The 14,100-nt window shown below is 37.3% G+C and overlaps 2 protein-coding genes across 2 annotated transcripts; one reads left to right on the top strand and one right to left on the bottom strand.

Moving 5' to 3' along the window:
* The first annotated feature begins 1,322 nt into the window (after window positions 1–1,322).
* LOC108324950 (uncharacterized) lies at window positions 1,323–3,643 on the top strand. The gene is made up of 3 exons (XM_017557907.2): window positions 1,323–1,681; window positions 1,887–2,106; window positions 3,232–3,643. The coding sequence occupies exons 1-3, from the start codon at window positions 1,491–1,493 to the stop codon at window positions 3,445–3,447; spliced, it is 627 nt and encodes a 208-aa protein (XP_017413396.1). The 5' UTR covers window positions 1,323–1,490; the 3' UTR covers window positions 3,448–3,643.
* Window positions 3,644–4,809: 1,166 nt separating this feature from the next.
* Window positions 4,810–13,185, bottom strand: LOC108326643 (proteasome subunit alpha type-5). Its single transcript, XM_017560247.2, has 9 exons — window positions 13,019–13,185; window positions 12,826–12,907; window positions 12,632–12,712; window positions 11,989–12,102; window positions 11,812–11,913; window positions 8,366–8,424; window positions 6,050–6,152; window positions 5,233–5,298; window positions 4,810–5,130 (listed from the first exon to the last, which is right to left on the bottom strand). Exons 1-9 carry the CDS (start codon window positions 13,030–13,032, stop codon window positions 5,038–5,040), a joined length of 714 nt encoding a protein of 237 aa, XP_017415736.1. The 5' UTR covers window positions 13,033–13,185; the 3' UTR covers window positions 4,810–5,037.
* Window positions 13,186–14,100: the final 915 nt, after the last annotated feature.

The following is a 14,100-nucleotide window of genomic DNA, read 5'->3' as shown; positions in this document are numbered from 1 at the left end:
AGACCCCCTAAAATAATTTATGCACCAATAAATAAAGGTAAAAAGACCTTTAGCCCTTAGTCCAAAAATACAATCAAAATCTGAGTTTTTCTTAAACTCTTCTCCCTAAAAATTGAACCTACACCCATTTCATCCTAACCAACATCTCTACTTAACAAACCAACACCCCTCATGTAGTCTGATTCATGTAGTCCATGAAATTTGCTGGAGAATTGGTCACACCAAATGCCATCACCACATACTCATAATGTCCATAGTGTGACCCGAAAGTTGTCTTTTGAACATCCTCCAGTTTGAATAAGATTTGATGATAGCCAAACCTCAAATCAATCTTTGAAAATACACTGACACCCCTCAACTACTAAAGCAAATAGTCAATCCTTGGCAAATGATACTTATTCTTGATAGTAACCTTGTTCAACTGCTTGTAGTCAACGCATAGCCTTGAACTTCCATCTTTCTTCTTACAAGCAACATTGGAGCTCCTCACGGAGATACATTAGGTCGAATAAACTTCTTTTCCAACAAATCTTTTATCTATTTCTTTATTTCTGTCAACTCAGTTGGAGTCATCTTGTAAGGTGCCATAAACACTAGTCCTGCTCCTGACACCAAGTCTATTGCAAAGTCAACTTTTCGGCTGGGTGACAAACTTGAAACTTCATTTGGAAACACGTTAGCAAACTCCTTCACTACAAGTATACCCACAATCTAGTATTATATTATGAATTGGACAATCCAATAATCGAAACACAATATTGAACTGAATAATCTGAAATATAGTGTCGAGTTCAGGAGTTTATTTTGAATTATTCAATCCAAAACTTATTTATACATACCAAATTGCCCAATTCAAAATGGTCTCCCAATATATGGTACTCTGTTCCGAATTGCCCAATCTAGTATTATTTCAACTTCATACTTCCCAATAAAGACTTCATACATACTAGATCATCTAATCTGAAATATGATGGAAAAAACCCAAACACAAGCATCCACTGCCACCACTCTCCTATCAACCAATCATGAAAGTCATAAAACAAACTCGTACCTCTTCTTAATTGTTGGGATGAACAAAGTTAGATTAAAATGAAGACAGTGAGGGATGAAGTGAAGAAAATAAAATGCACTAAAAAAGTGAGGGGATGAAGGAAGTGCTTGAAGTATGGAGAAGAAGACAATTTTTTTTTATTTTAAATTTTTTTCATTATTTTAATAGTTTTTCTTAATTTTAATAATTTTTCATGAGGATAGGATTTTAAAAGTTAGGGGTGAATGAAGAAATGGGCTGAAGTTAAGTAGACCGGATTTTAATTTCAACAAGGACCAGTAGGTCGGGTTCGGTTTGGTAGGTAGAGAAAGATTTAATAGCATCTTTTATTGCTTCAACTTATTGACCACCTCGTTCAGTGTTCTGGTCCCTTGGCAGAAGCAGAATCACACTTACCAATTCACTTAATTACTCAGACACTTTCATCTTCTTCTGCTGCATGGGTTGGCTTAGTCGGTTCATCACCGCCGTGGCTTTCTTAGCCGTCGGAGTCATATTCTCACCGGAGACTCTGGGTTCGAAATCACCCAATCTTTCCACCTACCTCAAACTCGCTCACCTCCTCAGTTTCTCCACCGCATTCGGCGCCGCTCTATGGGTCACCTTCATCGGTGGCATCATCATGTTTAAGTACGCATTTTTATCACCCGTTTTCTTTTTCTCAATCATTCTTAGAAATTTGAGTTTGGGTCCAATTTCACCTTAGGAGGCTTGGGGCTTTTCTTATATACTTCATTTTGAGCGTGACTAGATGACTTGGGATCTCTGGCAATTTATGAATTCTTTGTTGTGGCTGTGAAAATTGGTTATGATTTTGTTGAATTTTGTGATTCAGGAATCTGCCGAGGCATCAGTTTGGGAACCTGCAGAGCAAGATGTTTCCGGCGTATTTCTCGATGGTGGGGGTTTGTTGCGCCGTATCGGTTGCCTCCTTTGGTTACCTTCACCCGTGGAAAACTTCCTCCACTACTGAGAGATACCAGCTTGGGTTTTTGCTCTCTTCCTTTGCGTTCAACCTTACCAACTTGTTTGTCTTCACACCTATGACCATCGAGGTAAAGAAAAACTTTATTAGCATGGATTCATCGTTCTCACAAGTAAAACAAACAAGGTCTTTAAATGCTGCTCCCTATTTGTTACAATGACCAGAATAATTTGATTGGAAGTGGAAACTTAAAATGGCAGATTGATTGGTATAAACTATCACTCGGACTATGTTTTTACAGTAAAGACCGAACTCTTGGTATGTGTGTATTATTTTTTATATGCATGCATAGCAAAATCAGTTTGCCAAAGTCAAGATGTGTGTTTTTAAATTTCATGCACCTTCAATAATTTAGCTCTCGCTAAATATGTAAAGCCTTGAGTGTCAGTGGTTAAAGAAGCTTGATTCCATTTTAAGATCTTATAAGTTTGAAATGTGTCTATAAATTTGCAAAAGGAAACTAGGCATTTGTCGGAATGTTAATTGTACTAATGTTTCAGGGGATATGAGGTCGACGTGGTGGTAAGAGTAGAAGGAGGAAGGGATGGATTGTGAGTTTGAATTTTCACTGACAAAAGCTATTGTATTAACAACTAAAATTTGTTGATTAAAAAAAAAAAGTGTGCTGAAATTTCAGTTGGCTTAAATGAAGGCCAACTAAATCAGTCAAATGTATGACTTATGTTCATCTTAAATTTGATAAGTTGGCTGCCGGTTTCTTACCATTCCCATTTTTTATTTAAAAGATCTATAACTGAGCTTAATTTATTGTCATTATGTTGATTCTGACTTCATTTATTATTATCATCAATATCAGTGCTGATTACAAGTTTTTTCTGTCTTTCCACAAGGATTTTGGACATTCATATTTTGCTTTAATATTGCTTTTATTTATTGAGCAGTGTTCCGTGATTAAAAATCACATTTATTTTTATACAATCATGATTAAATTTTATAATTTGTAGAGGTTTGTAATCTCTTATTTCTTCTACTGCTCGCACAGTAACTGTTATATTCCAGTTTTCCTCCTTGATTTTTTTAAAGGTTAATTCTTTTTCACCTGTCGCATTAATGGCAGTATGTTCTAACTAATATCTAAGTCATGTCAACATTTTATGCTGTTAAGCTGCCAACATTCATTATACTATACTATTTGTTAGTTTATGAATCAGAGCGTTTTGTTTTTCTGATGCAGATGATGAAGCAAAGGCATAAAGTGGAGAGAGAAAACAGTATAGGGGAGGAAGTTGGGTGGTCGAAAAATGTGGAAGTTGCTAAGTCAAACCCAAAACTTAAAGCCATGAATAAGAAATTTGGTATGATTCATGGATTATCCTCTCTTGCCAATATAATGTCTTTTGGGAGTCTAGCAATACACTCTTGGTACTTGGCAGGAAAAATTGATCTTTGATTCAGTTTGTGCCCCCAATTCTATTCTATTAAAGACAAATGAACTCCTGCTGAAGAACAATATAAGTGAGGATCCTAGTGTTCCCTTTATCTTCCACTTGTTTTACTGTCAAGCAAAATAAGTCTAGCATGTCTGTATAATGGAAACATGATGCCTCCTCACATGAATAAAATTAGCAGTATCTGCTCCTTGTTCACTTTTTGTTGGCTACTTGAGAGGGTTTACAGCTACACTCTCTAGTTCAAAATAGGGGTGTGGAATGGATGAATTGGATAAAATTTTGAATTTGAATGTATGGGTTCAAAATAAAACAAATAATCCATTTATATACGTTAAAAATGGACGTTCCCCGAAAGAAAAGGATCACGTTGGTATGTCATTTTAATTATATGGAAGGTGTTGTGATTGTCTTGTACCACTGCACATGCTTCTGAAAAAACTATGTGATGCTAGGTTGTCCACCCTTGACCAAACTATACAAGCCTCTTCGATGGCTATTGTTTCAGATCAACTGCAGAGCTTGGTTGTGAAAATCCAGTTTTCTGAGCCACCCTCAATAAAGTACAACAACTATGTTTTTGGACTGTTAACATTACTGTCACAAAAACTAGTGTCCAAAACCAGACTGCTAGCGGTTTGAAAACATGCATCTATTTAAGGTGCACATATACTTTTGGATGATATAATTCGTGAGCCTCTATATTCTGCGCAAATCAGTTTTGAAACATGCTTAATCGGGATGACGAACGCTTACAACCAATTTCTTTTTCTTCTTCATGATGCAGCGATGCATAGATTCTTTCACGCGACATGATTTCGTGTATGTTTAACAAACGAGGCCACAGCAGCATCGTCCCTTTGCATACCCATCTCCTTTAGACACATTTCAAACGTGTTAAATCACGTCTACCTAAAAAAAGTAGATATTTAACTACCATCTTCTGGAAAGAGGTCGGACCAAGCACTAAACAAATTATACAATCACGTAAAAAATAATTATCATATAGTTGAACTAACACTGCTTATGACAGTTAATTAAGGAATATGGTTAATCCTTCAGAATGATACCTATCGAAGTTTCCAAAACGGTAAAGGAAAAAAAAATGAACATCAAACAAGAACCGATCCAGTTTACCTCTATTTATCTCGAGCATAATAATGTAAAAGTATCTCAATTTTTATCATAATTAGATTTCAATTTTAAGAGAAATATTTATATATGTAAATATAAATAGTTTATAATGTTTTATAATAAAACCCGATAGGATAATTTTTTGAACTATCTAACATCAAACTGTATTTATGATGATATAATTGATCAAGCTCAGTAATTTTTGTTCGACAACGACGACTAAAAAATCGTTAAAAATAAATCTTAAATTCTTTTAATAGCATATTTTTCAATTCGTTTTTCCTCGCCTTGTAATCCTTCCTCTAGTTCTCAATTTCATCCTGAATGCAGCAAATAAGACACCAGAATCTCGTACAGCGTACAACATGGCCACAAGTGTAGTAGCATCATATGTAGCATCACCCACGAAAAAGTTCCCGCATAATACTTAAAAATAAGGAAAAATCACGAAAAGAAAATCATAGACGACTTATCACAGCTTCCACCTCAGAGGGGGTATAAAGATGATATGTTGGAGCTACCCTGGCAATGTCAACGTTGTTGGGAGTGACCTAATATGAAAATACAAAAGAAAGAATTATAAATTTTTTTTCCATCCCATTCAGGGGTGGGGCGTCCAATCAATTCCCATAAAAATGTAACAGGCAACGTACCTTTTCTTCCATAACTTGCTTCAAAATGGATAAAGCAATGGTTTCGGCTTCTTGAAGGGTTAGGTCCTGCACAAAATAAAAGATTAACACCAAATTACATTGTTTTAAACCCATCTATCGTATGTTCAGCGTAATTTTGGAATAATAATCACCTATTTAGAACATTCTGAGCTAAAAGACAAAAACAATTGAGAGATAATCTTTCAGAGCAACATTGGGAGTTCATAGACAAAAAAAAAATTTGAGGAACGACTTGATGACGGCATTGCACTAATTTGACAGTCAAAATATCAGAAATTGGCTAGTTGAACATTTTCCAAGATAATACACATATGGTGAACAAGACATTATGCTTCGTAGCAATGTAAACAGGAAAGGAAAAAGAAAGGAAACAATGTAAACTGAATAGTAAGTTAACTTAAGTATACTCAATTACATGGTAAGAAAGGAATAAAAATAGGACTAAATAAAAAAAAAACAATTCTGCATATTACTAGCTTGAGTTTGTTTTATTTTCTCAGTAAGTAAACTACAAATTAGGTAAATTTGGAAGAAGGTAAAGTTGAAAGTTTTTTTGTTTCCAGATAAATGACAGATATTTATGGAATAGTATTACTTTTTATACATTATTTAAAATGGAAGGTAATTATTGTTTACCATGTTCTCATTCTACTCCACCTGTCCTGTCAAAGAGTGATGAGAATGAGGTCTCCTCATTTCTGTTTGTTTTCACTCTTTGTTCATTTACCCTAGTGAACTATAAGTTTACTATTATAAACATAAGGTTCAGAAACAATGAAGATTAAATTGTCGGTACCTTGTTGAATTGTTCCTGTAGAGAACTGTCTGCGCCTTCTGACCCAGAACCAATAGCTTTTCCATTGCATTGCCAAAAGGTGCCAGATGGATCGGTGTAATATCTAATAATTGGAACATATCAATTCAATAAACATAAGTCCAGATTGAAAGAGTACTGGAAAAAACCCAGCAGCAATATAAAACTACATATTGCCTATGACAACAAAAAACAGAATATCATGATCTGCCTTAGTGTGTCTATGATATTCAAGAACACGAAATTGTTTACACTTTACAATGGAACAGTAAACCGTTCCAGGAAAGTGACCCATACGCAACCACACGAATGTTTCCAACAGAAAAACTTGCTAGTTGTAACAATGAACGGCTTTCCATTCACAAGCTAAAATACCATATTGAGAGTTGAACTAGCAGGGTAAAAGGCTGAAACACAACAAAATCATGCTACAAATCAATGGTAAGAGAAGGTAAAGGTACGCGTTGAATCTAAAATAATATTCTCTTTAAACCATAAAATGGGTGATAAGCCAATACAGTACAACATGACTATGAAATAAGTTCAAAGAATGACAGGGTTTCTACTTCCTTTGAGAAAGGAAGACGAAATATAAAGTGCCGTCTTTAAGGGTCTTTTTTTAATCGCCTTTGAAATATTTTAACATGTTTGAGTAAACCAAAAGCTTTTCCAGAAAATGTAGAATCTAAAAAAGGCCAGGTTTTATGTTACTTGGAGAAATTGTAATAAATAGCTTATAAAACAAACTCTAGAGAAACTTACATTTATCACAATCTTATATCAGTTTTTTAAGCTCAAACAAACAGGCGAACAGTAAAAAGAAAGGCTTTAAATGAGAAAAGTAGAGGAGGACTTGTCCTCATGTGGGGAAAGGGAGAGAAATAAATTCTTGAAGCAAACTATAAAATATATCGTGCAATAAGACAAAGATAACTTGTATTTTGCTCCGATGTCCGACTATCAATCGTGGAACTTACACCTTGATTTGAATGACTAAACAAATCTTTCAACTTATGGTTTTCATTAAGCTAAATACGCCAGCAATCCGTAACAATGAAAGTCCTTCCCGAAATTGGAAATTTAGGTTGTAAGATACTCATAAAATAACGAAATCCCTCTCTCTCAACGAACTTAAAAGGCAACTCATCCACAATTATCGTACTAGCCAGTGTTTGTCTGCAAGCATCAACATCAAAACGAACACTGGTTAGAACAATACTACTTTCTTTCCCACCTTTTTTTCATTTTAGTTTTGGTATTTATGCAACAAATGGCATAATCCTTACTACCCCAATTACACTTAGCTCTAAAGGTCCCATCAATTCTTGAAAAATGATCCCAACACCAAGATGTAGGCCTACAAGGTCTTTTGATGCCTGAATCTCCGGCATCATTATTAGATGTTGGTTCTTCTACAGTTTTTCTTTTACTTTTATCTCTCTCAACATGCATCCTTCTTTATTCAAACCTTCATGTTCCTCCACATTCATTGGTTCATTTGAAGCTTTGTAAGATTGAGTATTTATATTGAAATTTAGATTGAAATGTATAACTTACAATAATAATAATAATAATACTATTCTAAAGGTATATTTTAATTCGGTTTGGGCCATTTCTGAACATCTAAACTGCAAACCGAACCCTATAGTTCTTTTTAAAAAAATTTAAAACAATCCAACAGTTTTCATTTTTTTCATTTATCAAATTTGGGTCAGCTTTTTTTTATCAGTTTGTTTCTGAACACTCCTAACATGTAGACACAAACCTCAACTTACAAGTTAGTTTTTTGAAGTTAACTTAGACATACATCCACTTTTTAAGATAGTATCAAACTTTATTCTAACCTAGGTTGTTGGGTCTCTCATGTCACCCACTATTAGACCGCTAACACAATATCCACAAAGTCTCATACTCAATATGTCTAGTCTTCGATGTAAGGAGGCATGTTGAATATCCAACATCATCAATTACAGATATAATTTAATAATAATATATATGTGGATACAAACTTTATCTTGCATGTTGGTTTTGGCGATATTGAGTTAAGCAAAAATCCTGTTCTTAAGAAAATAAATTTTGTGCAAAGTTCCTTTCTTTGCAATTCCACTAATCCCCAAAGAAAGAAATAATAAAATAATATGAATAAAGACAAATTGAAAACAATCACTGATATTTCAGATTCAAGACAAACAAGCATTTAATGTAATCACTGACTAAACACAGAAAAATGAACCAAAAGAATAACTCCATTACACTACATACAACAAGCCGTTGCATAAAGGCAAAATAAATACTTACAAGCTAGGTCCATTCTCGTCATGGCCAGCAATGAGGAGAGATACTCCAAATGGTCGAGACTGCCAAAGAGAAAAAGAAATGGCATGTTAGAATACATACATGATGATCCACTGCAACAGGAACATACTGATTTAGTATTGTGCAAAAGATAAGTGTTTGTTGGCACATGGTACTGAATCAAACTGCAACAGGAATTGCACATTTAAGTATAAATGGCAAACATTCAATAGTTGAGGCATACTGATAGGTTCTTTTAATCAAGAACCTATGAATAGCACTAGAAACACAACACCGAACAGGTACTCTGAATTATACAGCCTTCTTTTATTGAAAAGAATCAACAAGAATGGTGTTACAACGTAACCCGAGAGCTTAACCTCTCTCCAAAGAACTACAAGAGTTCCCGCAAAACAATAATACTCCAAAAAACTCCCCTCCACTTACAACTAATCTCCCTTATATACAAGGTATCCTCAACCAACCCCCTAACCCCTTAACTGCCTAGACAGTTAAGTTATGTAACTGTCTTTCTCCTACTATACACAAGTAGAGGTCTAACAATACCACCCTCCTCCGAAACAACCTTGTCCCCAAGGTTGAAGTCAGGGTATTGTTCCTGAATAGTTGCTACATCTTCCCAAGTAGCTCCCTCTCGACCCCCTTCTTGCCCTCGATCAACACCTGTGGTATTGCCTCTTCCCCACTCTGCCTCTGCCTCCTATCCAACACCTTGTTTTTCTATTTCCTCCTTCAAGAGGTATGGGTATCTGTATGGCCTAACATTTATTGAGCTTTCTCCTTTCAGCAGAATTTTGTGCTCCAAACTACGTCGGGAAGGCAGCCCTTTTCTCTCCAGGAACACACGTGAATGGAATTGCCACACTGCTCTGAATTCCATTTTCTGCTGCGCGGTCAAATCATCTGTCACCTCACCGCTAGACCCTTGCTCCACTACCTCCAGCTCCCATATTAATATCCATGAGTCAGCATCCAGCATCTTCATCAAGGCCTTAGGTTCCACCAGCTGGCGGCATAAAGCTGGTTCCCCTTTTATCTCCACTTTATCACCCCCCACTACATATCTCATGGACATCTCTCTCCAGTTCAACACGACCTCTCCCAATTTGGCCAACCAAGCAATACACAAGATGACATCTACTCCTCCAAGCTCAAACACGTAAAAATCCTCCTCGACAGTGGTGTTCCCCAAACGTATCCTCACTCTCTCGCAACGCCCACTCGTCGTTCGGCGATGGCCATCACCTAGGCTCACGGTGTATGAAGACGTCTCGGTCACCGGCAACTTCAATTCCTCCACCACGTTCTGGCTAATGAAATTATGGCTGGCCCCACTGTCGATCAAGACTACCACTCTTCTCTCCCCTATCAATCCGGTAAACTTCAGGGTCTTGGAAGGCGTCAGCCCCTCCGCCGAACATGCCGACAGCTCCAGGGTTTTTGCTTCCAGGTTAACGTTTTCCTCCCATTCCTCCTCCTCGTCCTCCGCTAGTAACAGGACCCTTAAGTTCTTCTCCGCACATCGATGACCCGGAGCGAATGGTCCACCGCATCGGAAACACCTTCCTTCTTCCCGCCTCTTCAGAAACTCTGGATAAGGTAAGTTTCTGACCATTCTTCCCCTGTTATCGCCTCCCGATGTGGTAACATCCATCTTTCCCTCCTCATCCTTCCTTCTAATGGTAAGGCCGTTCGACCAATGACTAGGAGACCGTTTTGAGTGTAAAACCGTTCAGCCTTTTACTGTAGCTATAAGACCGTTCAGTTCCTCCCGTCCTCTTCCATTCTGTTCTGGCAGTCCCCTCACGTTCGGTTCCGGTCTTCTCACGTTCGGATCCAACAGTCCTCTTCTACCGTTCGGCTCAATTCCCACTAGCTTTATACCGTTCGGCTCTCTTCCCACTATATTTATACCGTTCGGATCTTTATCTATCGAACCATGCAGCTTCATCGCTTTTGGCTGAATAGGGCCACCAGCCGAGAGAGTGGACAACTCCGTCAGGTCTATTTCTATCTCGGACCGCTCGGCAACCTCACCTGGGATATTGCGCTTGACCTCAGACCACTCGACAACCCTCGATCGGCCTGTGTTATAGCGATCGGCCTCGCACTGTGTCCACTGACCGCTCGTTCGTCCCCAATACGACTGGTCTTCTATGTCCTCGGACCGCTTGGCAAATCTCGATCGGCTTGAGTTATAGCGATCGGCCTCGGACTGTGTCCACTGACCGCTCGTTCGTCCCTCAGATGACTCGTCTTCTATCCCGCTCCCTTTCCTTACCTTTTCGCCTCCCTGAACATACTCTTCCCCTGTCGCCACCTGTTTCGATGCCGCCAAACGCTCAACAATGGTTCCAAACCTTATCACCAGGGCCTCCTTCAAGCCATCCCAGGAACGGTTCTTGGCTTTCTCCTTCCAGGCTCTGAACCAGTAGCCCGCGCTGCCCTCCATGCTTATGTCCGCGAACTGCACTTTCTCCTCCTCCGCTACTCCTTGAAGCTCGAAAACCCTCTCCGCCCTATTGATCCAGTTTAACGGGTCCAACCCTTCGAAAGCGGTTAATTCAACCCTTTTCCGCCATTGATTTTGCACCTCCTGGTGATCGCCACAGTGATTGTGGGTTTGGGTCCCACCGTAATCGCCACCCACTCTCCCTCCAATATCCTCCTCGCACCGTCGCTGGTTCCCTTTGACGTAAGCCTGACTTCCACCTGATTGTTCGTCGTTGTTGTGAGCCCGCGCCCCCATCATCCTCATTATTTCTTGCAAATCTTGGCGTATTGCAGCATAATTTTGGCGTATTGCTGCATAATCTGGTCGTAGCTCCCCTATCTGCGCCTTCATTCTATCAACCGCAATTTCCTTCACCTCCACTCCGATCCGACAGGTCGGACCAAATGATAGGTTCTTTTAATCAAGAACCTATGAATAGCACTAGAAACACAACACCGAACAGGTACTCTGAATTATACAGCCTTCTTTTATTGAAAAGAATCAACAAGAATGGTGTTACAACGTAACCCGAGAGCTTAACCTCTCTCCAAAGAACTACAAGAGTTCCCGCAAAACAATAATACTCCAAAAAACTCCCCTCCACTTACAACTAATCTCCCTTATATACAAGGTATCCTCAACCAACCCCCTAACCCCTTAACTGCCTAGACAGTTAAGTTATGTAACTGTCTTTCTCCTACTATACACAAGTAGAGGTCTAACACATACAAGGATTTCTGCGCATAGAAAAATTGTTTAGGTATCTAACACTTGCTTATATCTCCAATCAACATCTGTCAAATGCTATATAAGGCTATACATCTAAGGTATACATAAACAAGAAGCAACTTTACTAAGAAACGCTCATAAATTATTTTTCCTAAACAGAAGCATAAAAAATAGACATGAAGATCAAAGCTGAGAAGCTCTTTACCATGGATTCTTCATCACCTTCACCAAAACGCAAGGCAAGGTCACAAAGAGCTTGAGTGGTGGACTCAACAGTCATTGGTTCATCGTAGGAGAACCTATGATTCTGTGAACGAGAAACCAAAATATATAAATCATTACCTAATCAACTAACTAATATATGCTACAAGGTTAACAATACCTGAGTTTCAACCCGCGCATGCTCAACAAGTGTTCGAGCATCAGCAATCAATCCACTCATAGCACAACCTATGTGGTCATCAATTTCCATAATTTTCTCAACACTACTAGGCTCCTGAAAGACAATTTCTTGCAAGCAATCAATGATCGTGCGAAGCAAAAGTGACAACTACAAGATAATCGTGCCTCTAACTCAAATAAAATCCATATAAACTAAGTGCAGCTACCATATAAGTAGAGACCAGAGGTTTATCGTGTGCACAACCTAAAAATATATCTTGCAAGCCGTCATCAACTCCTCCCCCCCAAAAAAAGAAAAGGATCCCTTTTCACCCCAAAACAAAAATGAAGAATAAAAAGATAAAATAATATCACGGTAAACATCGTTATTTTTCAAAATATATGAATACGTTCACATGTTGTATCTAAAATTAGCATCAATAATCAAGATTCAGAAGTACAACCAAAAGCAAACAGCTAAACCCCAAAAATACAATTTATATAAAGCACATTTATGTGTTTCTTACTTTATTCCATGATGTATATATGGTGGTAGTTAATAATTAATAGCACGTTTAGGCATAAAAATGTCAGAGTAAGATCATAAAATGCCAGCAACATAAATAAAAGGTTAGTAAACGAACCAGCAGAGGAGAAGTGATGCGCTTTTCAACTGCAAGGACAACACCCTCTTTGGTCTTCAGCCCAATCGCAGTCGATCCAAGCTGCAATCCAATATAAACCCATTTACAAACAATAGAAACAACTGTAAACTCTATTTTTGTCACAGACGGACAAAAATGACGGAATATGTATATATGGGGGTGAAGCGACAAACCTTGATTGCTTCAATTGCATATTCAACCTGAAACAAACGGCCTTCGGGAGAAAAGGTGTTGACTCCTCGGTCATACTCAGTCCTATGTCATTCACGCAATAAACAGTTAAACAAACAGAAAAAACCTAATTCATTTCGTCATTGAATGAAGCAAAATCGGAATGCAGTTTTGCCGCAAAAGTGGGGTGTTCACCTTGTGAGAAACATCTTCAGAATTCAGAAGGAGGAACTGAAGAGACAAGTGGAGAATGAGAAGCTTTTTGTTTAGGTCGCCAGATACCGAAAGGTACTTGATTTACTTCCTCACTCGCTCCTCACTGAGCTTAATTACCTTGCTCAAGACGACTCCAAAATTCTCTTGTTCCTTTTTTTTTCAGCTTGGAACGGAGGACGAAATCGTGATGGGTCACTGGTCCATACAAAATTCGGCCCAGCCCATACAAACTGGGTTGCCTTATCGGCGATTCGCCAAAGGTTTTTGTTCCTATATATACAAAAAAAAATTAATTGTGAAAACACTTTTTTGAATTATACAAATCAAAAATGAAAAAAAAAATTAATTAAAATTCCAAAGTATTTTTTCTCAAAAAAAAATAATTGAAAATTCATTGTCAACTTCAGATTCTACAATCACAAAGAACAAAGTAAATAATATTTTTAATATGGAGTGCAGGGAAAAATATATGGAGTGTAGCAAGCAGGGCCTTAAACCAAGGAAAGCTACTTTAGGCCTCTTTAAAAAAAACCATTTTTAGTTTAGGCCTCTTTAAAAAACCCAAAAAAATATTTTTAGACATTTAGTTAAAATATTACGAGCGAAGATTAATATTTATAATTACTAAAAATTATATTTAATAAATTAACAACTTTTTTAAAAAATCATAATTTTGTTTAGGAAAAAAAAATATTAATCATTTCTATTCTCTCATTAATCAGTTATATGACTTTTATCTTCTCTTTTTTTTTTCTGCGTAACTTCTCATATATTGAGTCTACTCCTTGACTCTTTTTTTTTATTATTAATATTTAGTTTAATTTGACACATTGGTTAATATTTATGAGTTTATTTTCATTTATAATGAGTTGTGCATGTGTCTCATTATTTTTCATTTTAAGTGGTAGGAGTAGCTAATTGAAATTTTTTTCATTTGACAATAATAAAAGGCTAAAAGTCAAAAATTAAAACTTATTTTATTATTATTCACTTAATTTATCTGCTTAGGCTTTAAGCCGACTCTAGTTGCATGTTTCTTTATTAAATTATAGTTGCATTCT

The sequence above is a fragment of the Vigna angularis genome, chromosome 3 (assembly GCF_016808095.1).
Source record: "Vigna angularis cultivar LongXiaoDou No.4 chromosome 3, ASM1680809v1, whole genome shotgun sequence".
In the NCBI taxonomy this organism is placed as follows: Eukaryota; Viridiplantae; Streptophyta; class Magnoliopsida; order Fabales; family Fabaceae; genus Vigna; species Vigna angularis.
Note: the sequence above shows the minus strand (reverse complement) of the source record. Positions and strands in the feature narration are given on the sequence as shown.

Bases quoted from the DNA above. Each gene is read 5' to 3' on its own strand.
- LOC108324950 (XM_017557907.2), top strand. From the start codon at position 1,491: ATGGGTTGGCTTAGTCGGTTCATCACCGCCGTGGCTTTCTTAGCCGTC. The intron at 1,682-1,886 runs GTACGCATTTTT...TTTGTGATTCAG, and splicing joins GGTGGCATCATCATGTTTAA to GAATCTGCCGAGGCATCAGT. The intron at 2,107-3,231 runs GTAAAGAAAAAC...TTTCTGATGCAG, and splicing joins TCACACCTATGACCATCGAG to ATGATGAAGCAAAGGCATAA.
- LOC108326643 (XM_017560247.2), bottom strand. The intron at 12,103-12,631 runs GTTCGTTTACTA...ATTGTCTTTCAG, and splicing joins GCATCACTTCTCCTCTGCTG to GAGCCTAGTAGTGTTGAGAA. The intron at 11,914-11,988 runs GTATTGTTAACC...TCTCGTTCACAG, and splicing joins ATGCGCGGGTTGAAACTCAG to AATCATAGGTTCTCCTACGA.